Source organism: Maylandia zebra, linkage group LG14 (genome assembly GCF_041146795.1).
Source record: "Maylandia zebra isolate NMK-2024a linkage group LG14, Mzebra_GT3a, whole genome shotgun sequence".
Classification (NCBI taxonomy): Eukaryota; Metazoa; Chordata; class Actinopteri; order Cichliformes; family Cichlidae; genus Maylandia; species Maylandia zebra.
Genome location: NC_135180.1, coordinates 25,333,379 through 25,360,893, shown reverse-complemented (window position 1 = coordinate 25,360,893; position 27,515 = coordinate 25,333,379). Strand labels below are relative to the sequence as shown.

Sequence of the window (27,515 nt, the reverse complement as noted above, 5' to 3'; positions counted from 1 at the left end):
CTAGAGTGGTCTCTGCTGATGTGTAAAAAAAAAAAAAAAAAGAAAAAGAAAAAAGTCATTGATCAGACTAAATGATGGGCAATTCAGCTTTTATTAGGAGTTGCTGATTAAAAATATAGAAGGCTGAATAATCAAGTTGCTTCAATATAATCTGTATTTACAAAAACATACATTACACATTTTAAGCCGTTTTACATATTTACATGTACAAAGGTAATTTACACTAGATACAAGAGAGGAAATGACTTAAACAAGACCGGCTCCTGCTTATGTGTGTGGTGCCAAAGCTAATGTTCCCTGAGAGCAAATGCAAAGCTGTTCTCTTTGAAAGTCTGGATACTTGTGTCCTTCCTCATGGCAGCACTGCCGACCGCCATAGCTTGGTTCGTGTGGCTCAACAGTTATGGTTGTCATTTGGACTGAGTCCAGAGCAGTTGGCTTGATAGATGGTGTTATCTTCATCCTTTGACCAAGTCATTTTTCTTCTTTAGCTGGGCAACACTAAAAAGATGACTCATGCTGGGCAATACCATTAAGAGCAGGGCTGTTCTCTATCTTCCGATCTTGCCATCAGCACACAAAATTAATTTTACCATCCTTCTATAACACAATAAATATGAAGGGGTGGGAGGGTGTACACCCAATATCAGTGCCAGTCCACGCCATTAAAGCCACCTGTCTAATACTGTGTTATACCACATACTTAAACTACTCTTTGGGCAGTTTAAGTATGTGTCAAAGCAACACCTATATGAATGCCACAGACAGCTCAAGATGATTTTAAAGTTGTAGCTGGCTGCTGCATATACCTGTGTCTGAGACCGATCTTGTGTATTTGTGCTTGTAAAATATTTCAAACAATCAAAATCATTGAGTGAATGGAGCGTCTAATAATATTTGTGACATGAATGAATCATTGATTCATGATGGTGGCATTAACAGGAGACAAGAGGGTAGACAGACTACCTTCTGTTATGCACTTAACCCATAAGAGAGAGGAGATTATATACAGTTTACTTTGTTTTCAATATAATCCAGAAAAAAAAAAGAAAATGGATTCTGCTATTTACACAAAGTGCCTTAAGCTTCAGACAAATAGCCCGTCTCTCTTTTGCAGCTCAACGTACACCACTTTGTATTCTGTTGCAAATATTGTCATAGTTTCACATGCCATCAGAGGCTGATTAAACACTCACAGGAGTTTCCACATTAACCCACACACTTTACATAAGCTGCCAATCACACCCTCCTTCCTTATTATCACTTTCACAATCAACAAGATGCTGGCAAAGCTTCAATCACATGGCCTGAGAAGCCTCATTAACAGAGCGCATGCCAGGCTGTTGTTAGTTTCACACAATTTAGCCTGTTTTACCTCTTACAGTATTACTGTACTCTCATTTTAATTGCACATTATAAAGCGTATTCTTTGTAAATGAACAACAACAAAAAAAAGCATTTACAAATTTCATACCAGCTATTGCTGTGTGGTAGGGTGCTAAAAAAGCAGTGACTTTGGCTGTGGGTGTGAAGTTTTACTAACCAGGCTAGGGAATTAATCAGTGTGACAGATCCCACTGTCAAAATGTCCCACCTGCACAGAGACAAATCAGTTATTAGGGAAATCCGTCTTCCACGTGTTTGTTTTTAGTCTTTCCTTTGAAACTTAGACAGTGTGGCTGATATTTATTGATGATTGTGGCTCCATCTTTATTCCACTGTGAGGGCCTAGCAGCCGCAAGGCTCTCATAGATGTCCAGTTGTCCCCTGGAGACAGGTCAGTGGTATGGTTATTGAACTCATTCGTCTGAGTTCAGTGCTTAAAAAGGCAGGTCACTGGTGTGTTGAGGGTTCACTAATGGCCAGGGAAAAGCCCCATGTAGGTTAAGCAGTCTGCTCATTGTCCTGTCACACATTAGTCTCAAGGCCCTGCAGGCGGTCCATTCTCTGCATGTTGCGTTCAATAGTGGCCTGGCATGTAATTGGTTCAGCACACTCGCTTAGAAACCATCCCCTCTCTCCATCACGCAGCCGCTCGCCTTCGTACCAGCCTAAGAAGAGAAACTGGCTTTAAATGAAAACAGAAGAATGTGTTGTGTGGTACTTTATGCTTTTACTGGCTCTTCTTTTTTGGTTCTGTCTGTTATTTAATGTGAAAAAGGCTTCCATGTGTTTGCACAGATGTGAAACCACATCTTCAAACAGGTATCAGATCCATTATGTGGAAAAAGTAAATGCAGACTTTGAAAGAGAGATGGAGAGTATGTAAAAGTAAATGATGAAAGGAAACCGTTGAAACAGGAAGGTGGAAAATGAGAGGAATATTAAAGAGTATGAGTGAGGATATATGAAGATATGAGGGAGGCAGAGAGAGCTGACATACCATCTTCTACAGTCTGCCAGACAAGCACCACATCAGCCACCTGCAGAGACAACTCGTCTGGCTGCCTGGCGGTGTAAGTTCTGATCATCTCCACCTGCATGAGATCTGAAAGAGCACATCTGAATCATTTTAGAGAAGTCACACTGGCACTTTAAATATCTTTTGACAGGCTAATTTCAACCAACTCAGCATGAGGAAACTGTTTCAACTCATAACCACAAGGTGGCGCAACAGGCTAAATAGAGAAGTCAGGACAGAGCGTCCATGTGAATTATGTGTTGTGGAAACTCACTGGTTCGGTCCTGAGTCTTCTTATTGTTGTCATTATTGTTCAGAGCACTGATCCACCGAGCACGCTCATTCCTGAAAGAAAACGTAATGGCACATGAGGAACTATTAAAGGACTTTATAGTGTTCCCAAAGTTTAATAACACCACAACTCTCAAAATTTTGCTCTACTATGGGAGTTCCTCGCTGCTTTAATTTCAGTCGAAGATGCTTTATTGTTCAGATTTTGTATCATAGATACAAAGGGCGGTCAGAATCAACTTAAAGAAAATAAAATGAGGTGGAGTTGCACGCAAACAGCTTTACAGGCTAGTGTGAGCCGCACAGGAAGCTTAGTGTTCCCTCGCTATCCTCTGTCCCGTGTTATTGAGAGGGCACAGAGGTGTGTTTTGTAGTCAGAGGGAACTGAAGGGAACAAGCACAAAGGCTTGTTCTCAGAAAAGAACTGCCCTGCTTTGCTTTGCTTTTTTTCTTTCTTGTTTGAGTTTCACAGCGAGGAAAAGTGGGCGGAGTTGCACAGATCAGGTTCCATGAAAATCCACCTCTCATTTCACCTGTTCTAAAGGATTTGGAAAGGGAGAGAGGATGAGATAAAGAAGCCTACGGAAATGAACCTGCGGGGGTTTGCTGAGGCCCTCTGTGACTCAGCACTGCTGGCCCTGGATCTTGCAGATGAGAACAAAATGCACAATTGTATGGACCCTCTTCACAGGGGCCTCAAACGGGACGTGAAGAGACGAAGCCCATGAGTCAGACATCATTACTGCATTTCAATCTGTTCTGGTTCTTTTCAGGGGGGAAATATCTTGGCCATGTCAACAACTAACTTGACAATGATATAGGTCAGTAGAGATTGGATAACAATTACTTTTAATAAAATCGTGAAATTAAAAGAACGGGGCGTACCCACACTGCAATATCAATGCCTGTCACACGGTGTGACCTTTGGATTTGGTGGATACATTTCATAACGATCAACTGTTGAACCAATCACCTCTCTTTATCACCTGTCGGTGTGCTTGAAAGCAACCCTGCATTTTTGTCACTTGATGGCCTTTTTAAAAATAGGACAGAGTTTTGCCTTTGTTCATTTCTGTGCTAAAGATGCAGGTTCTTTACATTCATTCGAGCTGCTCTGTGGGGAAAGACAGCTGTTAGTTGTTGCTTCTGACAGCTGGAGGTGCATGCCAGATACAGATACATGTGTGCAAACAATCACAGCAAGTCACCTCGCACTAAAGCTGCTGAGATGCCTGTTTGAACCCACTTTCATTTATGGGTTCAAATATAACAAGCACAGGCTCTAGGCGAGCATCATAAATCCAGAGGACTTTGTTTCACTCCTTTTCCATTGTAAAATGTCTTTACATATTACAGATAAGAAGAAATGACTTTCTAATCTTCCATCCCCTGACAACTTCAGCAGCACGCTACTGCTTTTCATCTTTACATCTTCTTTCCTTCCTGTCAGTTTGTTTACTCCGATCGCTCCTGTTCCCACCCTTAACTGACAGTATTTGGGTACAATTCCTACTTCTCAGACTGAAACGCGGCATATCTCAGCACGGAGCAACGCAGCCAGGGAATTTCCCAAACCAAGGGGAACAATCTGCAACTACTTTTTTTTTCTTCATTATTATCACTTAAAATGAAAGTAGAAAGAGTAAGAAAACCAGAGTGCAACAGGAATACAGTCTCTGGTAGAGACCGTCACATAATCTCTGCTGCTTTGTGTTGTAGCTGCATATCTGACAAGCAGAACTGTTTTGCTGCAGACCTCTGTAGCGTCTCTGTTTCACTAATAGAGAAGAGCTATTCACTGACGACGAGACACAGCATCAAGGTCATGGGAAAGACACGTTGACATGAGCACAGCAAACAAAAGGATACACAGAAAAGAAAAGAAAAGGAAGAGGGCACAGACAGAGAAGAGGAGAATCATAAACACTGCCACAGACAGCAAAACAAGCCACACTGAGGTCCCTGTGCCATCTCAAATCCAGCTGTCTGTGTGAATTCCTGATGCATTACATCGCTGCTAAGGTTAGAGGTCATTGTGTTGTATGTAAGCTTCTTAGACCTTGCACAAAATACTCAAATTAAACTAAGGCATCAGCTTAAAAGGTCGGCAGGTAGAGAAAAAATGAACTGAAAGCAGAAATAACCACACTGACAATAACAGTCCATTTCCACAGTTTCATTTCAACAAAAACAGACCTGCCTCGAGTCAGAATGTGTGGAATTTCCCTTTGGAATATGGAGAATATAGAGAAGGGTTTTTTCTTTTTGTTTTTTTTAATGTTTGTATATTTGTGTTAACACTCATTAACAGATAAATCATGCACAGACCTGCATTTTGTCGTTAGCACTTTTGTGACAGTGACAGGAAAAGCAAATCAAGTCCCTGCCCCACCCTATCCAGTTAGCAGCGGCATGTCTAGGCTTTCACTTTGGAAAGATTAAAAAACATGATTGGGACCAACCTCATCCAATACGTGTAAACGATGTATGCAAATTATTTGATTGCACTGCCTCTTTAAGAAACTGCCTCGTACCTTGCTAATTATTGTATAATATTTCATTATGTCAGTCATGTGAGTGAGAGCCACAAAAGAAAAATGTACACATCGACCTGTTTTAGTGTTTGCATTCAATCTGCTCAAAAGATGGTGACTTATGTTGGAAGATGTCATTTTCATAGTGGTTGTTTTATTTTGATACTGCGGCATAATATTGTGTGTAATATTAGGACATTTAGTCAGCTATGATGGAGGGAACAAATGTTTAAACTGAACAAAAATGCTTTTTGGGGCTCTTCCTGTGCTGCTTTGTATCCAGTATGAAATGAATAGTGGATGCTTCATCTTTTCTTATTGCATTCACAGGCTGCACAAACTGGCATGCAGGCTACTCGATGAGAACCTAAAACTGTTTTTTGTCATGCAAATAATGTCAGAATTTTATTTAAATGGAACATTTTCACAATTTTACGTCATTTAACCGAGTCTTATAGATAAACTAGTACTTTCAAAAAGTTTCTGCATTACTGTTCACCAAAATGAAGATCAAGTCACCCGGGTGAACAGAATTATCGAACAATATTTTATGGACTTGTGTTTAAAATTTTTATAAAAGTGGTTAAGTTTATATTCTGAGATCCTGTAGTCATGTTAATGTCCACTGTGACACCAGTTTCCGAGGCCCAGCATCTATTTATCTGTCTTATTTGCTTCATTTAGCTCGTAAACAGGCTGGCTAATGAAACAACACTGTGTGTCAGGCTGGGTTAAATCGCCAAATTGGGATGAATGAATGGAGGAAAAGGAATTTATCCACTGATTTAAAAACAAAACAAAGCGAAGACATTGGCTGCTGTTGAAGTGATGAGACAGGACGGTGAGGAAGAATCGGGAAGAGTTAAGTTGCAGGCAGGGGGAAGGATAGTCGTGGGAAAAAGCCCGCTTGGCAGTGGATTGTTGCTAGGCAACAACTTCAACAATGACTAGAAACCACTGTAACAATGGACAGTTGCCAGGGTGCCCCCCCCACCTCCTCTCTTCTTAGCTCATTCAGGACTACAGTGAGTGAAGCGCTGACCCTCCACATACATACCCACACATCTCATCATCTGAGCCAAGGGCCCCAAATACATCAAAAAGGGAGTCTAGGGGGTTTCCGCAACAAGCTATACTACATAGAGGAGGCACTCAGATTGGGTGGGGGATCACAATTATGCATGCCAGAGTAGTAGGTCAAGGCATCAGCAGGCGGTGCATTTAAGGAAGTCCACTGAATCTGCCTCCCGTGCATTCACACATAGTACTATTACATAATACTACTGCAGATACTTTGCCAGGTTTTTGCACTTAGTAAAAGTGCAGAAACAAATCATTTAAAATGAAGGCTTTTGTTTTAATGACGTACTGTGTGAGGTGTCGTGTTTTGGAAGCAGTCGTTTTTATTACCCAATAATCTGTTGAATATTTTCTTCATTAATCACATCATGTTTAGTCTGCAAAACGATGAGCCGAGTTAACAAGTTTGTGCTCATTTGGAGATTATTCTCAAAATAGCATTTCAAGTTTAAAGTCATTACAGTTGCTGCTGTACGTACAAAACTCCTTCTGTAGATGGAGTTGGTAAAATATGTCGACCAACTTTTCAAAAGATATATCCTCTTGACTCCATGAGGATATAAAAAAATAAAAATTAAAAACTCAGTATCGTTGCATCTGTCCACTGCCAGCCATTTTATTTTGCACTTCCAAATTTGTGTTGTTTTTCCTGCTGACTTGATGCAGCTTTCTGCACCATATCTCCAACGTCCTTACACTTATCACCACACTGTGTTTATGTGCTTAAAGAGAAATTATTTCCTCGTTACTAAAACTGGTTTATGAAGCACTGATTTCAGTAACTACTCTAAACGAGGCATTTTGTAGAGAGTTTAAGCTTTGGGAGTTGTTTGACTTGAAACGACCACTTTAATCTCCATATTTCAACTTTATTCTGAAACTGATCGATGTGTTTTTCTTAATTTGGCACTATTACCTCTTCTTAGACATTTGCCTCCCATACAATAATTAATAAAGGCTCAAACTATCACTGAAACTAACAGAAACTAAGCTAAAACTAAACATTTTGAAACAGTAAAAAATTAACTGAAACAAGCAAAGTTACTCTGGAAAAACTGAAATTAAAGTGAAAGCAAAAAGTCAAAAGGAAATAAAATAAAACCAGACCGGTCTCTCACATATGGATGCTTAAAGCACTTGTCATTTTAAAATTCGCTTGGTTAATGTTTTGCCGATAACAGTCATTATGAATTACTTTTAAGAACCTAAACCAATGTTTGGTGGGGAAACAGGCTCCTGGTAGACAAATTTTTGACTTGCAACTGCCAACCCCCAAACCTCTTAATGAGGACTTTAGAGAGAATTGTTATCGCTCTGCTTCTAAGATTACAGCCGGTACGTCAGTGACACCTTGTGTGCATGCCTCTGACGCAAGAGGTGTCGGCAGTTCGGCAGAATCTGCTACCCTGAGCTGAGAATGGTATTAGGGTGGGGTTGTAACTTTAGAAATAACCAAAAAACACTCATCCAGTGTGAAAACAGATTCATTTTCTGTAGATCATCTAACCCTGGAACTTTAAACCCTCGCACTTATTTGCCTGTACTGGCCAACTTCCATCAGGACTGAAAAATAACTATTAATCTTTTGAATGCTTGACTTGATGGCTTGCTGTAAGGTATCCATGTTTAGTTATTGCTGACTAAATCCAGGTTTAAACATGTAGTATTTTTATCAATAAAATGTAATTGCACACCTGTAGTCACCAAAACAAGGCAATAATATTATAAACAGTAAACGGTACAAGTCGAAAGACATTTTTAAGGTTGCAATTTGCAGTGTAGACGTGCCATATACACAGCCTACACAGAGAAACCACAGCTTCTGTAAAGGCAACAGACAGGGAGGTTCTCTAACTACACAGGAATGAGGGGGAACCGGCCCCGTACATATGAAAACACTCCTTACAGTATCAAACCACAGCAACAAGATGCGTGCGCAAACGCCTGTGCATTCATCGAAGTGCGCATGTGTGCATAAGCTGCAGCTCCCAGTACTCAAAAGAACAAATAAACCTTGCAGGAAGCCCAGTGCATAGCTGATCCCTTTTGTTTGTGTGGGTTATACAAGCAGCCTTTAAATATTTTTGTTGTACTAAGACACAGAATCCAAAGCTCCAGCTACACTGACTGTATTTGTGAGTAAATATTTAAGTGGCACATGCGACAAATTTCTGAACCAACCCCTTAGACTATAAATAAAGAGAGCCGCTTCTATTTAGAATACATGATTGTTTTGTTGACTTTATTCCAACCCAATCATCTGATACAGCCGGTCTGTTTCAGAGTACAACTCCAGACAGTACGACTGTATAATGGAACAGCAGACTTTATTTAACAGTGCGCCCATCTCTTCCTTAAGTAACAAAATATCCCTGTGACTTGTAATGGTGCAAAAAGAGACTATAAAATAAGAACCATGAATCTTCTTTGCTTGAAGTTAAAAGGTGTATTGGAGCACATACAGAAAAGATAAGGGAGCAGAAATTTGATCCAAGCTCCCTCGCAGAGAAGAGTAGACATGCTGGTCTTAAAATTTTAAGAGATTGAGCCTTATTGTGTGGTTCAAAGTGAAATCACACGACTACTCTAGTTTCCCAAAATGATGATAGAATACACATGAGTGTTTTAATGAGAGTCAAAAATGACTCATAGTTCCTTATCGCCATGCCTCATAAATCTGTGACAAGTGAAATGCAAGTGAAACGAAAACAGCACATTTAAGAGGGACAAAGGTTACAAAAAAAAGCACTTACAGCAACTCTGTTCCAACGATCATGGTCACCTTGTCACCAGAGCAGTTGCTAGGGAAACTCAGTCGAAAGAGGTGGTTGGCGCCAGCTTGCCGTGAGCTCAGCATGCTGGTGGTGCTTCTGATCGGTGACCGGTTGAAATCGCTGGGTTGACAAAAATCCACACTGATCTGATTCCTCAGAGCGTAGTCTATGACAGTGTAACTGTCCTCACTGACAAGAAAGACAACAAAGTGATCATTGCATGAAAATTCAGTGTACTTAGTCCACATCACTTACAAAGCAAGCCATACAATTCTATGAATCATGAAGTGGGAAAGACTGTACTATGGTATTTAATGAAGAAAATGTTCAATTATCCCTCAGATTTGGTTCCAATCAAAAGTCCAAATGTGCAACTGTCTATATATCCTACGCCTACATTTCCCACGACTTTTTCAAAAAATCTAGTAGCAGCTGCAGTTGGTCAGAAACATCTGGAGCTGATTGTGAAACACTGCACCCCTGACATGGCACTGAACCTGAAGAGAAAGTGTGTGTGTGTGTGTATTCATAGTGTTAAGGAGCTGAAGTCCAGCTCATGTTTTATCAACCTGAGACTGAAACAGCAGCCAAGCCGAGAAGCTACTGGACAGCAGCTAGCTTGTGCATTACATAAACTCAAACAGATGCCAGCAGTGAGTACGTCTGACTTATACATGATGTAAAGTGAGTGCCAAAGCCAAGCAGCAGAGGCATGCTCCATGGATTTTCCACACAAAACTCTGAAACTCACGGTTGTGACTTCTTTGAGAATCCAGTCATGGTTGGGAGGCTCACAAGGTTTAACCGACACCTACTCTCCAACTATCACCCACAAGTTAAAACCTTTTTCCCCACTACGTAACACTTCTTGGAAGAGGTAGCTTTAAGAGACACTGCACTGTGTGTCTGTGTATAAGATAGATGTAAGACAAGCACAAATCTAACTGTGACTAGACACTTCTCACAACTTCTTAAAGGAGTTGTTTAAAGGAATAATAATAATAATATGATACCCAAGGGAAATTTGCATTCCTGCAGATTTAGAATGCAATTCGTGTCTATAGAATGGTGTTAGTTAGCTTAGCTTAACAAAAGACTGAAAATGAACTAATAAAAGTCAACTTTTCATGATTACTGGTTAGATTTTTCATACTTGTCAGATATTGAAAAATAAAATGTTCTCTGCTGAGCATTAGAGGTATAATTCGAGTGATTACAAAAGCAGGATAATCATCTACCATTATGTTGAGTTACCCTAAACAGTCCATTTATCGTTCCAGATTCAAAATGTGCATTTTACCAAAACCTATTTTTAACTATGTAATGTCAGTTTTAACCTCTGTTATCTCCTATGCTCATTGAGGAATGGAGATTATATTTGAGGAAGTCAGACTGCCACTGTTGACAGTGACAGGCCTGCTGCCCTTCACGACTGAAGGAACATGAATTATGTGAATATTTCTGCTTTGCCTGCATTATTATATTATATTATATTATATACTCTATTTATCTAAAAAAAAATGCTTTTCCTGAGCTCTCTGACCTCGACATGCACATTAATTGTCATTTCAACACTTATCCAGGAATGGGGATATGAGCAAATGCAACAAATAGAAGCAGGAAAGTGTTACTGATAAGAGAAAAGTAGGAAAAGGAAGAGAACCCTAGAGGGACAGACAAAGAGTGACAGGATGGAGGCAACAGAGGTGTGTCTGTGTGTGTTTGTGTGTGCGTGCATGCTTCAGCAAATTTTCCAGTTATTATAAGATATTTTGAACCCTTTATCGTAAAGCTATATTGTGACAGTTATTTCTCAAGAAGGTCTGGTGCTCTCCATTTAGAGCTATTCTGTGTACGTGTATGAACACATTCCTGTATGTGTGTAATTTTTAAAGAAAAAAAAATTGAGCATCAAAACAAGCTGATAAAGGCCCACCAAACATTTGTTCCCAGCTGTCTGTAACTTGTAACGTGATCTGGGCATGCCTATGGGCAGAATGGATAACGGAAATAACAAACGTCTTTCAATTCCTACACAGATTTTTTTTTCGTATGTAAGGGTAAAGCCTTTGAATTCCACTCAGCTGACAAACAAGCTGCATTTCACTTTATCTTTTTTTTTGGCTGAAAAATTAAATCGATGAATTTAATCACCTAAAACAATCTAAGATAATCTTCAAATGTGACCATTAATTGCAATTAGAGATACTAAAATAGTGTTTGGAATTTGAATCTCTTCAAACACACAAAAATGAAGCGTTAACAAGATAAAACATCAAACACGCCATTAACATCATTAGCTTTTTGGCTCCTGACTGACCTACAGGTGAAATGCCTGGAATGCCATTGACATCATGACACTGGGAATGCGATGGGTGGGGAAACTGCATGCTTGAGGTTTGAGTTTTTTTGCATGTGTGTCAGATCATTGCCAAATGGCAGATGAATTGAGGTGGGGAATCGCCGTGATATGCTTTGTCAACATGTGGGAGAGAAACGTTAAATTCTTAAACAATTTTATAAAGAAAACCCAAGTTGTGGCTTTCCTTTTCCTGGACACCCACACACACACACACACACACCCACACACACACACACCCTTCTAGTAGCAGGAAAAATTCATTATCACAGCTTTAATAAAGAACAAACAGTTCAAGAAACAAGCAAAACTAATATAAACCTTTAAAGACATGTTGAGATAGAACTCCATGTAAATGGATACGTGCCCACACACAAAATAAGAGTATAATGCTGAAAGCTGAGCCTATGACCCAAAAAAAAAGGAGAATAGACTAGACACAGGCACATACAGCAAAAAACACAAACAAACCATAAGATCAAGAGGAAAAGAATGAGAGAAAAAAAGCAAAAATAAAAAGAATAGATGGAAATCTCAACATGAATTAATGTTTAGATGATGCCCAGCATTTACACAGGAACATGGGGGGGATGAGAACGAAGCCAGCTGGAGTGTTATGTAAGTGTTCCTGCGAGCCAGAGTCCAGCAGAGCAACACTTTACCAGTGCATGACACAAGGCCCAGCCTGACAAAGGGATGGTCCATAGTTTAAAGTCAATAAAACAAGAAGATTGTCTCGTCTCTTCTTAATGGCTATATTGTCCTCTCCATTACAGATTTAGCAGTGGGTGATGTACAAAAACAACTAACTTTTTTCAGATATCATGTTTTATGTGTGGAACTGTACAAATCTAAGATGATTATAAAAATAATAGTGAACATCGGTAAGCACACAGCATACTAAAAACTTACAAACAGCTTAGTTACTTTTGAATACATGGAGTCAAATGACAGGCAAACAGATTTAGCCTTTCTTTCTTCAGATAGCACAGGGTTATATATACACTCTCAAATGGCTCTAAGCTCATGCCTATGCTTTCTCTAGCCTACTGTGTAAGTAAGTGCTTTGGCTCTGACCTTTTCACCCCTTTCTTGTGGTTTTGACAGAATCCTAAAAATGTTAAAGTGAGACAAGACTGAACTTGCAAAATATACCACTCAAACTATAAGTCTTAATTTCAACAGAAAAGGCCATTCTGCCATTATACCTACAAGCGCTTGTGATCTAGGAGTGCCTGGATAGCCTTGTGTGCCCCTGGTGAGCTTTTGTTTGGATTACTGCAGATGGAGTGCAGCAGAGTAGCGTGCCACAGCTGGACTTCAGCGCTCTCCACAGTACAAACCAATATTATAACAGCTTCCCCCATCCAAACGTACGCACACACATAAATACACACTATGATTCCGGAGCCCTCCCTTTTCCCGAATCCGTCTTCCAAACACAGGCTTGACACCACACACTGCTGGAGTCTGCCGTGGCAGATCAGATTCCCAGAAAAATATCATATGGAACGTTTCTTTTCTTTTATACAGTTCTGAGGAATTCTTAGTCTGCGAGTGGCGGGATTATTACTTCCAGACACTAAGGAGATGGCCGGGAATTTTTGTTTTGGCAAAAACAGACAAGCAGGCGCACGCATGCACACACAAATGAAAGTCATATCAAGGATGTCCTCTTTATAGCTTTTCTTTTTCTTTTCTTTTCTCCATGGTATTGCCTAAAACTAGAGGAAATAGGGGAAGAGGAAAGCAGACTCACTGACGGGTCTGACAATAGAGCAGGTTTCACAGCTCCAGGTGATTCATGGCAACAAGACATGTCAAGAGCCAAAAAACCTCTCATAGTGCCAAATAGCAACAGGTTCAGGTATCTGCACCTGATCTACCTAAAAACACACGTGATAATGTTGCCAGGGTGGAAGTGCAGTCTACATCTGCGGTGGCATCAAACTCCTTTAACGGTCTCTAAACCCTGCTACCAACACTTCTCGTGGTTTGCTTTCGGTTTGCACAGAAATATTGTTTTGCTTTGTTTTGTTTTTTTAAACAGGCTCATTTCCCAGGACGAGTTCAAACATGACGACAGAGAAGACAAATCTACACACCCTGCACTCAGGATCTCGGTCACATACAGTGCTCACACGCAGTGAAAACCTGAAGACTTACGGTTAAACTTTCACACTCAACATGCCACGACATGTGAATTATGAGCAGAGCCAGCAGACCAAGCTCAAACTCACACCAAGTAAATCAGATGCAGACCCTCCCATGCATGGCCTGGCAGTTCTCTACAACTTCGACGAGACTCACCTTTTCTTCCTGGTGACAATGAGGACGTCATTGAAGAGGAAGAAATAGACCTGCTGCCGTGATGTTCGCTTGTAAAAGATGTTGTTGTCCACAAATGCAGTCAGTTCCCCTCTTTTTACCATCCACCTGGAGGATGAGACCAGGGGGAAAGGCTAGAGGAGCATAAGAAAGAAAATATGGTGAACAGGGGAAGATGGTGAATCTAATTAATCAAAGAAATTTTAAAATGTCTGTAATGTTGGGGATGAACAGCTGGAGAATGAAAAACGGTTCACTAGGCATCCGTGCGCTCCAAATGTGCCAACAGCAATTTCCCACATGGCTTACGCACACTTAAACCTACCAAACCCCGTGTTTACTGTCGATACTCATGACAATACAGGGGTGAGTTCTTCTTTTTGACAGATACGTGTACATACGTGTTAGCATGCACCACTTGCTAAATATGATCAGCAGATGTGGCCTATTAGCATTAAAACTGACTGTGATACACTTAGCATACAACTCTATACAAAAACATGGTGGGTTAACACTACCACCTCACAGTGAGAGGTACATGAGTCAAACCCAGGCAGAGCTGTTCTGTGTGGAGTTTGTATGTTTTTCACAAGCCTGCACGAATTTTCTCTAGAAACTCCACTTTGTCACGCCATCAAAACACATGTTATGTTAATGAAGCCTAACTGGGACAAGCACACTGTTACAGTTAAGGGTGACAGACTAGCTCTTTCCTCATGTTATTTCCCTGCAGTCTCCCATAACAGGAAAGCCTCAGTGAGATGTGTTATCATTGACCAGTTAGTCTTGTGGTTAGTCAGCCAGGTTTTCTTGAATGTGGTGGAGAACATAGGAGCAGATAATGTCATGGGAGTCTTTCCAGAGGGTTGCCGTTCCCTAACTGCCTTTGAACTCTAGTGATATCGGTGCATACACATCCATCACCAGTATCTGTTTAACCCTAGAACTACTAGGGAGGGTCATTTTGACCCCATGCTGCAACAATAGCAGTAGGAATTTCTTGAAGAAAGTAAGTTGTAAATTTTTCTCAAATTTTTCCACAGTGTGCATCCCTTTACCTCCTCACACCTGAAACCCATTTGACTCAGCTGGTCTGCTGCAGATTTCACCGTTCGCTTACTTGGATTAGTTCTCCACACTCTGTACTCTGCTCCGTTCAGCTAAAGTTGCCGTAATGCTTTTCACAGCCAGCAACTCATCCAGTTGTCCACGGGTCCGTCCTCCACTCTGCCACGGCTCAATAACCATCCCCGACCCATTCAGCTCTGCGATAATTACTTGCCTTTTATCTAACTACAGTTCCCTTTATATTCCTCTAGCAACCTTATCTAGCTAGCTCTAGCAGCCTTCATAACAAAGTGTATGAATGATATGTCTGTTGCTAGGCAACCAAGCCCGAAGCAATTAAAAAAAAAAGTATCTTTCAGCAGTTGAAGGTATAATTTTTCTAAACTTTTATTTTCTCTTTTATCCAACTTACTTCAGAATTCACTATGTGATGAACAAACCTGTTGTACACGTACAATGACAATAAAGGGCTATTCTATTATTGTCATTTGTTAATCAAAAATATTTTTGCTTGCCAAAAAACTGAAAAAACCCACATACCTTAATCTTGAACTCCAGTTGAGAGTTGATGGTGTACATCATTTCTGTTCTCTCCATCGTCCGAGCTCCTTCATTGCACTTTCTAACCACCTATTAATGCACACACACATAAAATGTGTAAAAACGTCAACATGCAGGCACTCTGCTTGTCATTTCATATCCACATATCAAAATTAAGAGTACAAGAAAGCTAGATTAGCTTTTTTTGCATAGTAATTAATCATTTCCTGTTGTGGCTCACAGTGATACAACAGAACAGGAACTGTTACTCTAGTTTTACAAACTAATTGTCTAAATAATAACCGTACGTCAATAATAATTTTGTTAAATAATTTAACAAAGGTGCAAGCCATTAACATTGAACTTTTGTTTAACAGTGCCCTCACCTTGCTAACTGCTTGTAAAGCCTTCTTACAAGCTTCATATTGCGGTGAGTCTTTGGCTGTCTTCTGACAAATTGTCTGTAAAACATGGATTCACACAGGTTGTATAATTAAAAACACACATTAAAGTCATTAGTTCACAACAACCCACAACAGCTCACTGGACTCATGCACGTCACTCTCAGCAGCCTGATCACATATTGAAGCTGTGGGAAGAAATGAATGGAAACCAAACTTTCTCAGGATCCAAACCCTCCAAATGTAAAAGCATAAACCCAAGAGGTCCCTAAGGAGACAATGACGGAAGGAAGAGAAGAGGGGGATAAAAGCAGAACAAGCGAAAGGAAGAAAGGGAAGCAAAGCAAAAATGGAATAATGCTCTGCCAAAGTAAGCATGAAAGTGAAGAAGAAGAAAAACATTACAAATCAGTTAAGATTATTAAAGAATTATGTAAGGTCAAAGAAAGATCTTTAACACTAGAACAAACCATGTGTTGACTTAACAAGGGCAACACAGATAAACAAACTGTTGTGCAAGAGGCAGTCTTGTAATTCCTAAGCTAGCCCTGCTGTATGTTTTCAGTGCACTTACATCCATGAGCAAGGGAAGGCGAGTGATCCTCTGCATGGGCAGGATAAGGAAGGAGATCATGGGGAGGTTCCTGCAGTCAGGGTGGCCCTCTATCCTGGTCAGCACCTCCTTAAATGTTGGATTCTTGGAGCTGTATGGGAATAAGGAGGCAGATGCAGCACTGGGTGAAAAAAGTGAACTTGGTCGAGGCAAAAGTGGAACAGCCATGTTGGATCAAATCCACGAATGATAAGATAAGAGCGTATATGTGTGTGATTGCTCGGTCACTCACACCAGCCTCTGCAGGGTCCTCTGTTGGTAGACCTCATTGGAACAGTATGTAATATATGGATCAAAGCTAGACTGGGAATGCTTGCAAACGATGTCAGTGATGTCATCGATCACTATATTCTGTTCATGTTTTTTCTCCAGTTCCTTGAAAAACCTAGACACCAAAGTGGAAGTGAAAGAATAAAGGTTAGTGTGACTCACTAACTTGAGTCATTCCCTACTGAGGAATAATATAGAATAGTAAAATGACAACGTCCGGTAGACAAGGAGAGCTGCCAACAACTTACTTCTAAAGTCACCATAAGATGACAAAAGAGGAACTCTCCACCACTTAAAATAGACATAGCAAGCCATTAGCCATAACACAGAGGCTTTTCCTCTTCCTGAGCAGCAGCAGATGGCCATTTCAAAAGGCATGCCACATGTCCAACTAAGGTGATAAACAGGAAACTTGCACAGACACAGGATGTGGACCTTGACCAAGCTGGAACAGGTTCCTGCTCATCTGCAGAAGCACCTCTAGAGCCTTTAACCAGACCCCCCATACCTACTCCACATACACACACAGTGACTATCTATGGAAAAAAAAAACTTTTTGTGGCTATGTAGCCTTGTGCCCATGCCTGACCCAGTACGCTTAACCTTTTGATGAAGGCATGTGCACACGAGATAACAAAAAAGAAAGAAACACATGCTAATTCACATCCTAAACGATGTATTTGGGACATTTACAGGTCAAAGCTGTTCATTCTGAGGCAAAGCATCTCCTGATGGATGTCCTCAGGAGGATCGAGGTCACGGTAAATGAGTCAAATCAACAGTGTAAAATAATTTAATTATTCAAACTTAGACCTCTAATCGAGGATCATGAGTGAAGTCAAGTGAAATGAAATCTGGTCTACCTCCAAGTGCAGAAGAATTCCTCATTTTATACACTGCGTCACAGATGCTGCATTAGGAATACAGTCCGATTTATGAAATGTGGTGGGACTAAAGCATGTAATAGCCCGAGAACACAAGTCAAATATAATCAGTAACACATCTGCATATAAAATACACAACAGCCCTCCTACTTGCTATCACACACAGACTACACAGAAGGCTGAAAATAGATTGATATTCAGGTATGTTTTAAGATAATAACCTCAAAGCTGTTCCTAGTAAAGCATCTGGTTTAACCAGTGCTACAGGGCTCTGTGTATCTTAAGATCTGCCTTCCCAAGTATCAAGGGTAGTTTCTCATTACTGTGTCTGGCCTGTGTGTAAGATGATTCTCAAGAAATTCAAACATATTAGTATGATGTAAAAATATTGAGGAGGACGTATGCGTACTGGAGATGCACCAGGTATATGTGTACTATATACCAGGGGTGAAATCTTTCATGTAAAGTTGTAATCTTCATCAAATGTCATGAATAACTGGTAGTTTCTATGCATATGTGCACACACACATCTCACTGAGCAGTATTAAGATAATTTGGTTGTTTTTGCATTTTAGCCCCAAACCAACAAGCGCCCTAGGAGACTGGAAAATGACAGCATAATCTCATTTCATGCTCAGATTTTTTTTAATCTGAGATTTTAATGCAAATCTGATTAAAGAGTCAAACTTGAAAATTAAACATCAGGATTATCATATTCAAAATACTCTTGATTTTGAAGTGATTTACTTAAAAGTATTGTACATCTTGTGCTAATTGTGGTCTTAACCAAAGTGAAATCACATGTTTCTAAAACAGGTGAAGGAAGAAACAGGACTGCACTAAAAGTGAACAGTGATTTGAGAGAATTTTACCATCATATAGAAACACTGATGTGATAATATTAACAGGCTGAATTGCAGCTGAACGTTCAACCTTTGTCATATTGATATCATGGAAAGCGTCTAAGAAATGATGTCATATCTAAAAGTGGCCTCGGAGATAAACTCGAGGAAGAGCAACTGGCGGCCAGAAACTGCTCTGCCAATCATTCGTAGAAATAATGGAGTCGGATCCACCAGAGTAATTGCTGAGCCATCACAGTTTTCATCAGTCTCAGCTTTCATGGCCTCTCATGCATGATTGTTTCCATCACTTTATACGATTTTTGGAAGGTCATGCTACGTGGCCAGGAATGTTATTAAACAGTGAACTATAAAGTCATGATGGACAGGTAGCCTCAGAGGATCCATAGCAGCAATTTTTCATAGACGCATAAAAAAAACCCAGACATGCTGCCTGTTTCAGTGCTTTCAATCAGTGAGGAATGTTCACTTTAACAATGCAACCATAATTATGAGGAAGACTTCTTTGTTCCTTGTCGTTTCACTCAATTTGCCCCTTGCTTCTTCTCCATGTCTGCTTTTCGTCAATCAGCATGCGACTTCACTTACACTCGCATCCAGAAAAGAGCTCAGCGCAGCGTAAACACAAATCCTTTGACAATGAAAACAACCCTTACTGAAGGGAGGAGAGTAGCTGAAAGTCTGTATTAGCATACACTGGATAGTTAAGCATGCCAAATTATCCAGCTAATTAAGCAAAACCAAGGTGATGAAAGACACCTGAAGCCTAAAAATTAAACAACCAACCAATTCCCCTAAATCAGTGATGCCAAACTCTTTAAATCGTGGGCCACATGCAGCCTACTTTGATCTTAAGGGGGCCGGACCAGTGAAACTCCCCTTTGTATAAATGTAAAAACATTTAACAACACATTGAAAATCTTTCAGGAAAAGCAAGTGCAATTGCATGAATAAGTCTCAGTTTTTTTTTAACATGATAAAGAAATGCTGCTGTACTAAATGAAAGAAATCTGTCAGCAAGAATAAATAAATGTAAAATTACAGAGAAACTTCTGATAGCTCACCTGTAATCACAAAACTGAAGATTTTTGTGAATTCATAAAAAAAATGTACTTTTGTTTATTATTTATTTATTTTACTGTGGACCAATAATAATTCAGTTCAATTCAATTTTATTTATACAGTGCCAAATCACAACAACAGTCGCCTCAAGGCGCTTTATATTGTAAGGTAGATCGTACAATAATAGATTCAGAGAAAACCCAACACTCATATGACGCCCTATGAGCAAGCAAGTAGTAGTAGAAAAATATACATATTCTATAGTAGATAGAAGTGAAAAAACTGGAACTTTTATGGTATTTAATTGTTTATCTACTAATAAATTACTTTAGTGTAGTACAAATTACTATTGGGGGGGGGGGGGGGGGGGGGGGGGGATGGGGGGGTCTTTATCAGTAGGCCAAGCTGTAAAACAACTTAAAGTCTAAAATCTATGTCCTCCTTCACTTTTCCAAAGCCATTCAGTGGGCCGGACAGAAGTCTTTCCCAGGCCAATTCTGGCCCCTGTGTCTTATGTTTGATACGCCTGCTCTAAACCAACAAATTCTTTAAACCAACAGCATGACTACCAAATATGAAGACGAATAAAGGTGCTCATCTGATAACAAATGTACTTACAAAACAGCAACACTCACTTTTTGCTAGCCTCACAGACATCAGTGATATTGGAGAACAGGTGATGGTGTTCAGTCTTGGTCATGGTCTCCCTGAGCTCTGGAGAATCCTTGAACATGCGGATCAGGATCTCGAGACTGTGGAGATAGGAGTGCTCCGACGAGATCACCTCAAAAATGGCCTAAGGAGGAGCAAGAGACACATCAACCGAGAGGAAACATAAAAGTCAGATATATGGGATTCTGTCATCCTACTAGGTCCTGGTAACGATGACCCTGGGTTTCAATCACATGAGGTATGCGTTTAAACTAATTACACATCTAAGTACTTAAAGTATGAATCGGAAAAAATAACTTAAAATGAGCTAGAAAGAACGACTCGTACCTCTTGTCTTTTGCGTTCTTCTTGACTTATCTGCTCACACAGGCCACTTTTCTTAACCTAAACAGAACAATAAGTCAGAAACATTTCTTGCATCATTTTTGATAGACACTTGTTTAACTACATGCAATCAGAGCACAGGTGTAGGCTGTGGCTTTTTTTTTTTTCATATCTAAGAAGCACAAAGAAAGGCAGTCTTTGCAAGAAACACTACAGGAGTATAGAAATTTGTTGGATCCAAACACTAAGATTAAACAGGAACCACTTCTGCTCATTTTGAAAGTGGAATATAGCTGAAAGGAAACTGCATTGGTATGTGGCTGGAGAGCTTTGGTCGAAAGATGTTTGAATGAGAATGAAACAAAGCAACGTTTTGAAAGGGACTGGGTGCGGAGTGCTATTGAATTAATCAGCCTGTGGCTTTGTCAAACTGAATATGAGGCTGAGTAATAAACACCTTCTTTCGTTACACCAGATTTAATCAATATGACCTGGGGCTCAACCACATTATACTTTACCGATACATGTAAGTAATGAAAAATCCTGAAGATAGTTTCCCTTACTTGCACTAGCTCCTCAACCCATTTTTGTGCAAAGCAATAAGGAAGAGATACTCCTGCAGGAGTATCTGCCCCGCAGCTCTCCAAACACTGAGAACAAATAAACCTGAAGCAGGTCAAACACACACTATTTGATTTCTTTCACACATACAGCCATCAGTGTTACTAGATATTGCTCCTACTTTCCTGGCAGCCCATTTTTGAATTGCTCTGTATGAGCAAAGAGGTTTTATCCAATTGAGCATCGTCCTTCTCTGGTTGAAATTGAGCATAATTAATCAGGTGTCATTATAAAATGGCAACTATTTATTCCTTTTTTCCACTTGATCAGGTTGCCTTCAGGTAATTTAGAAACAATTGCGCAAGTTAGCTCCAAAACAGCCGCACCTTCTGAAAGCGTGAATGGTAATTCTTAGAACCATGATAATTCTGGGATGTGACATTTCATCCAAAAGATGAGACACTGATAGTAGAAGGGTGGAGCTGCTCAGATTCAGGATTAAGCAAGAGTCACAAGATGACAACTTGTACATTCGGTTCTCGGCTCCACTGGAAAAAAAAAAAATTCCCGTCACACCAGGACAGTGACCAATCACACAAGTATTCCTGAATCTGTAGGGTGAAGAAAATTCTTCAGAACTAGATCACAGGCTGAAGGCTCTAACGCATTCACAAAGACGAACAGCTGTAAAGCAGCTGTGATAGAAAGAACGCTTACTTTGCCAGAATCCTGGGCAGTCTGTGCCCAGTTCACTTTAGTGTCTGGCTGACATAAATATAAACAAAACAAAAAGTCTCTCTACAATGTTTTCAGCCTTCAGTCCAATCTCCTACTTATTATAGACCATGTGCAGACAGTACAATCCTCAATTCCTCAATCTGGGCTATGGCCTGCTTTTGCTCCCACACGTTCCATCTTCTACCAGTAAACAAACAGATGGGGCTGCATTAGTAGAAAGCTAAATTAGCCAATTCCCCTTATATTCCTCTGCTGCTCAATTCCAATCACTAACTACATTATGTAATGCAAAGCCACCACAACTCTCCCCGGAGGCAACATTTTAGGCATATTTGCAGTCTGACGAGCGTACAGAGTTTGCCAACACATTGGCATTAATCCCAGAAGTGCTTCCAAGACTTCCTGTAGGCCTGGCTGACTGTCTGACTCCCAGCCTGCACAAGCCCTTGACAAACTGCTCCTGTACTCCCTGATAAACAAAGTGAGGGGCAAAGGAAAGCAGAAAACAGTGGGAGGATGGGTACAGATGGTGGCCAAACTGGATATGACAGCATTCTTTGGAGCACTAGCATTCCAAAACTACACAACCACACTCTAAGATCCAGAAAGGATTTAAAATATAAGAGGAAGAACAGAGACTACTATTGTGCCTGTGTGTGTTATGTCTTACCACACTAAGCTGGCTCCAGGAGGTACGTATGGGCCTGTACTGCACTACAATGTTGTTATCGGGTTTGGGTTCCCTGGAATCGGGATCCTCATCTGAGTCATTATGTAATGCATTCTCCTTGTAGTTCTGGTAAAGCTCTTCCTCTGCAAAATCACAGGTTTTTTTTATTCTGATCTTTTATAGCAAAAATATAACACAGAAACGCAAACAGAATTTCTCACCCTCGCTGTCAAAAGTCAGCTGACTGGTCAAAACCTTCTTCTTATCTGGACTCTGAAACAGACAAAAAACAGCATAATGAGTTTAATGAACTCTGAAAAACCAAGTAGGGACACATGCAAACCATTAAAGAAAGAAACTTGTTTCACCTGTTCACTACCTGTCCGTACCCTTTTGCAAGTTGCCTCCTCCAGTGACCCCTGTCTAATTACAGAGCCTCAGTGTGTTTAAGTGTATGTGTCACGTTGCGTCATGTCTTCCATCAACCACATTAATCGTTTCTTTGTAAGGCCTTGTTCTAACCTCTGCGGCTGTTGCCACCAAGCTTGTTCCACTGTACTTTTACTGGTTGTGTTGTAATTTTCCAATTTGAGCTTTACCCCTCCCCCTTCCCCCAGATAACAAAAGTCCACCATGAAGCAATCTTTGTGCACAATTAAATATAAAACCATCAGAGGGATTGTTGCCGAGTTGAGAAATCTTAATGTGCTGCAGAACGGGGGGGAAAGTAATGCCAAAAGTTCACACAGTATTCATTGACAAATATCATTTGCTAAAGGCTTGCTTTTCTAAAATTGATCACTTATGGCACTTCTCTACAGCTTGTTCTCTGAAGTCACCTGAATATACTAAAATACACAATAATTCATTCTATTAATTATATTATATATGAACTTCATGTTTTTTCAACTGTTTTCTGAAAAAACAACACGGTTAAAATTAATTTCTAGATATTAAGACATTGATTCGAATATTAAAATTTCTCCTACTCCCCTATAAGTGAATGACAAATGTGTTAAATATGTGCGATTTCTTAACACGTACAATTTGAACCCACTCTCTTCTTTGAAACTGATTTACTCACCTTGTTTTTCCCATTGCTTTTAGTCTTTTCCGTTCCAAGGCTAGGCTTTGAATTCTTGGTGCTGACATCTTTGGGTGTCATGGGGCTGTCAGGCTTGTTGGTTGCAACACTTGGCAGACTGATAGAGCCAGGACTTGTTGGGCTAACTAGTGAATCTAATTTATCCCTGCCTAGCCCTCTGATGACGGGCTGGGACAGCCGATGGCCTTTGGGATCTGCTGTTGATACTTCTGAGTCTACTCCACTCACAACTGCTCTCCTGTACGATGTACTCCTCAAGCCTCTTCTAAGAGCCCCTGGACTCTCACTTTCACCATCTTCCCCCTCATTGTGGCCTCCTGTAGAAAAGTAGCTTCCAGTTTCCACCATGCTCAGGGCTTTCAAGGAACGTTTGGAATGATCCCATCCCAGCAGCCCTGCCGATCCTTGAGCTTGTGTCCCAGGGGAAGGTGCCTTGCTTTGCCGAATATCGGATGCTAAGCCCTTGGGAATAAGCTGCTGGGTGCCCATCTTGAGAGCAGCCGCGCTATGGGTGCTTAGGACAATGCCGTTATAGGGACAGATGGATGGGGAGAGTGACGGTGAGGGTGATGTGGAGGACATGGAAGAAGATGAAGAGGTATGCCTGGTGTCCTGTGGGGATATAGGTGAGGATGACTGGGACTGACTGAGCAGTGCCTGCCCTCTGTCTTCTGGCGATGGAGATCGAGGGGTTGGGGGGTCTGAGGAGGTTAAGGAGTTGAGGGAGGGGATGCTGGAGGTGGAGCTGTAGGAGGGGGTGAGCATGCGATGGGTTGGAGGAGATGAGCTGCATGTGGATGAAAGGGAGGACAGTTCAGGTTGATTGTAGTTGTTGTTAGGAGTGTCTGGTGAAAAGACAGGTGAGGAACCATTAAGAGGAGTATTTTCTGTTGAAGGTGAATTCTTCTGAAATGCGATCTGGCCCTTCTGAGAACTCTGACTTAACGGACAGGACATGCATGTCTGTGAATCCCAGAGATGCTTTTCAGGCCATATCATCTCCCCATTACTCGCTTTCACCCCATCAGAGTTCCTATTATATACCCTATTGTCCAGTGAAGCAGATTTGCTATCCTCAGACCTAAATTTGGACAACAAGCGTCCATTGGAGAAGTGGCTGATGCTGATGCTTCGAACCACTCTGTTTTTCTTTGAGGGTTTATGTAAAACATGCTTTAACACCGCTGTGTTATTGTCAACACACTGGGGTGTGACCACAAGTCTCTCAGCAGGCTGGCTCAAGGTAAAGGAACATTTGTTGTCCTCCTCGGTGAAGTTTGTCTTCATGACCCCATTTATGTGGCAACTGTGGGGCCGCAGTTTAGGATTGCTTGAGTCCTGGGGCCTTTTACTGTTATCAGTGCGGAGTTTCCACAAAGGCATGATATTATTGTTGGACAAATCTACATCATTGCCATAATCCATGGTTGAAATGCGAGCGTCTCTTTTTCCCTATTCGTGTCCAACCTCACAAGCTCACGGAGTCGGGAGGAAAAAAACCCTGAAAACAAACAAGAGAGAGATACCAATCAATATCAAAGAACTCAGTGTGGTGTCCAAATTCCCAGAGTTTAATCATTAACAGGGATTTAGTGCTGATACTGGCAGCTAAACTTAAAGAACACACATAAGCAAGCCAGTGAGGAGAGAAACAGCCCTTTTGTAAATGTTCACTGAGGTGAAATGCCCCAATTACAAGACAATGTTGCAATTAAACTACTATAAAAGGGCAACAATGTTAAGCAGCAGCAGTGCCTTTACAGACCACATTTGTTTTTAATCTTCTCAGAATCTTTATTCACAATTTTCTTTTTTTAACTGTGTTTTTCTGTCTGCAAAAATGCGTATAGCTATAAAGAGGCGTGTAACTGAGAGCTTTTCAGCGAGATTTTAAAAGATTTTTTCCACAGGTTAATTAGTGTCTCCAACTTACCTTTAATCAGTCGATCCAATGCAGAATCCGTTCATCCTCCCTGCCCTCTCGAGTGGCGGCCCTCTTTAGCGAAACTGATCAAATTAACGTGCTTTCAGCGCGGAATCAACAAAAGGTTTGTGAAACCGGAGTTACGAAAGTTACTAACCGACTCCCGTGCGGGGCACTGAACGCGTCTGAAGCGCTTCTGTGCGCGCTGGGGAGTTTCTATGACTGAGAGGAGGGGAAGGGAGGGGAGCAAGAACAGTAAGAAAAAAAAATGGCACTCCCAAGTTCACAGGAATTCACCTGCTAGGCGATTCATAACGATTCATACTACGGATCAGCAGAGACTTCCATGAAAGACAGACAGTGCGGTTTGATCGTAAACGTGAAAACATTCTGACAGTAAAGTAGCAGGAAACACTTTATATGAATCAAATAATAAAGCGTTGTTAGATTTTAAAAGGTTTTATTCAGCAAGCTCAATATGAAAAGAGGAGCAAACACGTTTGACAGCAGTATTTTCCTCTCTCTTTTTAAAGGAATCTATTTTGTATGTTTGGAACTGCTGCTTTTTGGAAATAAGGAGTCTAACGTCATTAACGAATGAAAAGTTTTGACGCTTTTTAAGCTTAAGAGTACATTCGGGGCCAGTCAAAAGATGTTGTTGCGTGACGTTAAAGGGAACAAAAACAAGTCCAAATACCTAAAGCGCCGTATTACCTCTAAAGAGTGGAGTACGGAATGTGGCCACTGAAAGCATATAAACAACATTACCTGTTGCTGCTGTGCGCCATCGTGTGTTCTGTGATGCAACTGCAACAGGCCTTCTCAGTCGTGATGATCTGTGATAAACAGTCAATGGAAATCATTTGCACAGCACGGATGAGTGCAAAGGTAGTTGTCAAAGCTGTTGGAGGCAGCTGGAAATATCGGGAAAATATACCCCCTCCTCCCGGTTTGTAAAACCACCGGTGTTTACCCCCAAATTCTTGCTCCATAATAAACCCATGGCGTTTTAAGCTTCTTCTAGCAGTGGAATTCATAGAATGTCCCCGCCGTTTTGTTGTTTTGCAATGGCATTTGCTAAGCCTTCTAAAAATACCGAGTAAATAAAGCCCCCTAAAGGATTTATAGTTTTTCATTCCCACTCAAATAAAATGTGTTTTGCAACCCGTGGTTGTGGTTAAATCACAACCAGTATTTGCGTTGCGTAATACTGTCAGCGGAATAAGTTTTCTCTTTTTTCTCTCATTATACAAACGCATTAAACAAGATGCTCCACTTTCAACTTCAAAAACTTGACTCACAGTTTAACCGCTCACGAAATCTTCTAAGCACATGCCAAATGTTATGTGCTTACTGATTAGGGCGTAATGTGTGGCGCATTCAGCTTGCCAGTACTTAATGTGTTTGACCAACAAGGGGCGCGATTGTCGCGCTTACTGCTCATCACTGCTCTTAAAACTGAAGTGTACTCTGAGGAGACTTCAGAAGGTCGACCATCATTCCACACACTGGGAAACCTATTAAGTGTAAACCGAGTTCAAGTTATTTATAGTCTGCACTGATCACATGCTACACTCTGTATGCTTGCAGTCCGCCAAAACACGTGTCTACACTTTCTCCATAACCTGTGAATCATCCGTAAGAGTGGGCCTGCTGCTGTTTGACAAGGTGGTGTTGAAATAATAACATGCTCAGGATTAAAAGTGTCCCCTACACAATAATACACAAAAAGAAAAAAAAATGGCTCCTACAGAATTTTGCAAAGCTTGCTCCTACAGCCAGTTGTCAGTATTGTTGTGTACTGCCGTGTTTTAAACACATATAGTGCTGTGCAACATTTTTGAGCCAGCCCTCATTTCTTTCTTTTCTTACCAGATTATCTTCTGTCTTCTCAAAACCTTTCAAAATGTTTATTTGCCCCTCCCCTCCATGGCATGGTGTGTACTGTGCCCTTAAAAAATTGAGGAAGCTGGGCAAGTGGAGAACAAAAGAAGTGTGTTACGTTCCCCTAAAAGGGTCCAGGCGATTAGGGAAAGTAACAAAAAGTGTCCGG

At 40.7% G+C, this 27,515-nt stretch overlaps 1 protein-coding gene across 1 annotated transcript; it reads right to left on the bottom strand.

Moving 5' to 3' along the window:
• Positions 1 to 72: 72 nt before the first annotated feature.
• LOC101464946 (rho guanine nucleotide exchange factor 26) lies at positions 73 to 25,733 on the bottom strand. The gene is made up of 15 exons (XM_012917146.5): positions 25,472 to 25,733; positions 23,518 to 25,039; positions 22,655 to 22,706; positions 22,434 to 22,576; positions 20,468 to 20,524; positions 20,104 to 20,264; positions 16,622 to 16,774; positions 16,351 to 16,480; positions 15,762 to 15,836; positions 15,376 to 15,465; positions 13,750 to 13,901; positions 9,060 to 9,269; positions 2,676 to 2,746; positions 2,384 to 2,488; positions 73 to 2,051 (listed from the first exon to the last, which is right to left on the bottom strand). The coding sequence occupies exons 2-15, from the start codon at positions 24,961 to 24,963 to the stop codon at positions 1,909 to 1,911; spliced, it is 2,988 nt and encodes a 995-aa protein (XP_012772600.1). The 5' UTR covers positions 24,964 to 25,039; positions 25,472 to 25,733; the 3' UTR covers positions 73 to 1,908.
• Positions 25,734 to 27,515: the final 1,782 nt, after the last annotated feature.

Coding starts and splice junctions, on each gene's coding strand:
- LOC101464946 (XM_012917146.5), bottom strand. CDS start 24,963: ATGGATTATGGCAATGATGTAGATTTGTCCAACAATAATATCATGCCT. Junction 15,837..16,350: donor GCCTTCCCTTGCTCATGGAT/GTAAGTGCACTG, acceptor CATGTTTTACAG/ACAATTTGTCAGAAGACAGC. Junction 2,747..9,059: donor ATCGTTGGAACAGAGTTGCT/GTAAGTGCTTTT, acceptor GTTTTCTTTCAG/GAATGAGCGTGCTCGGTGGA.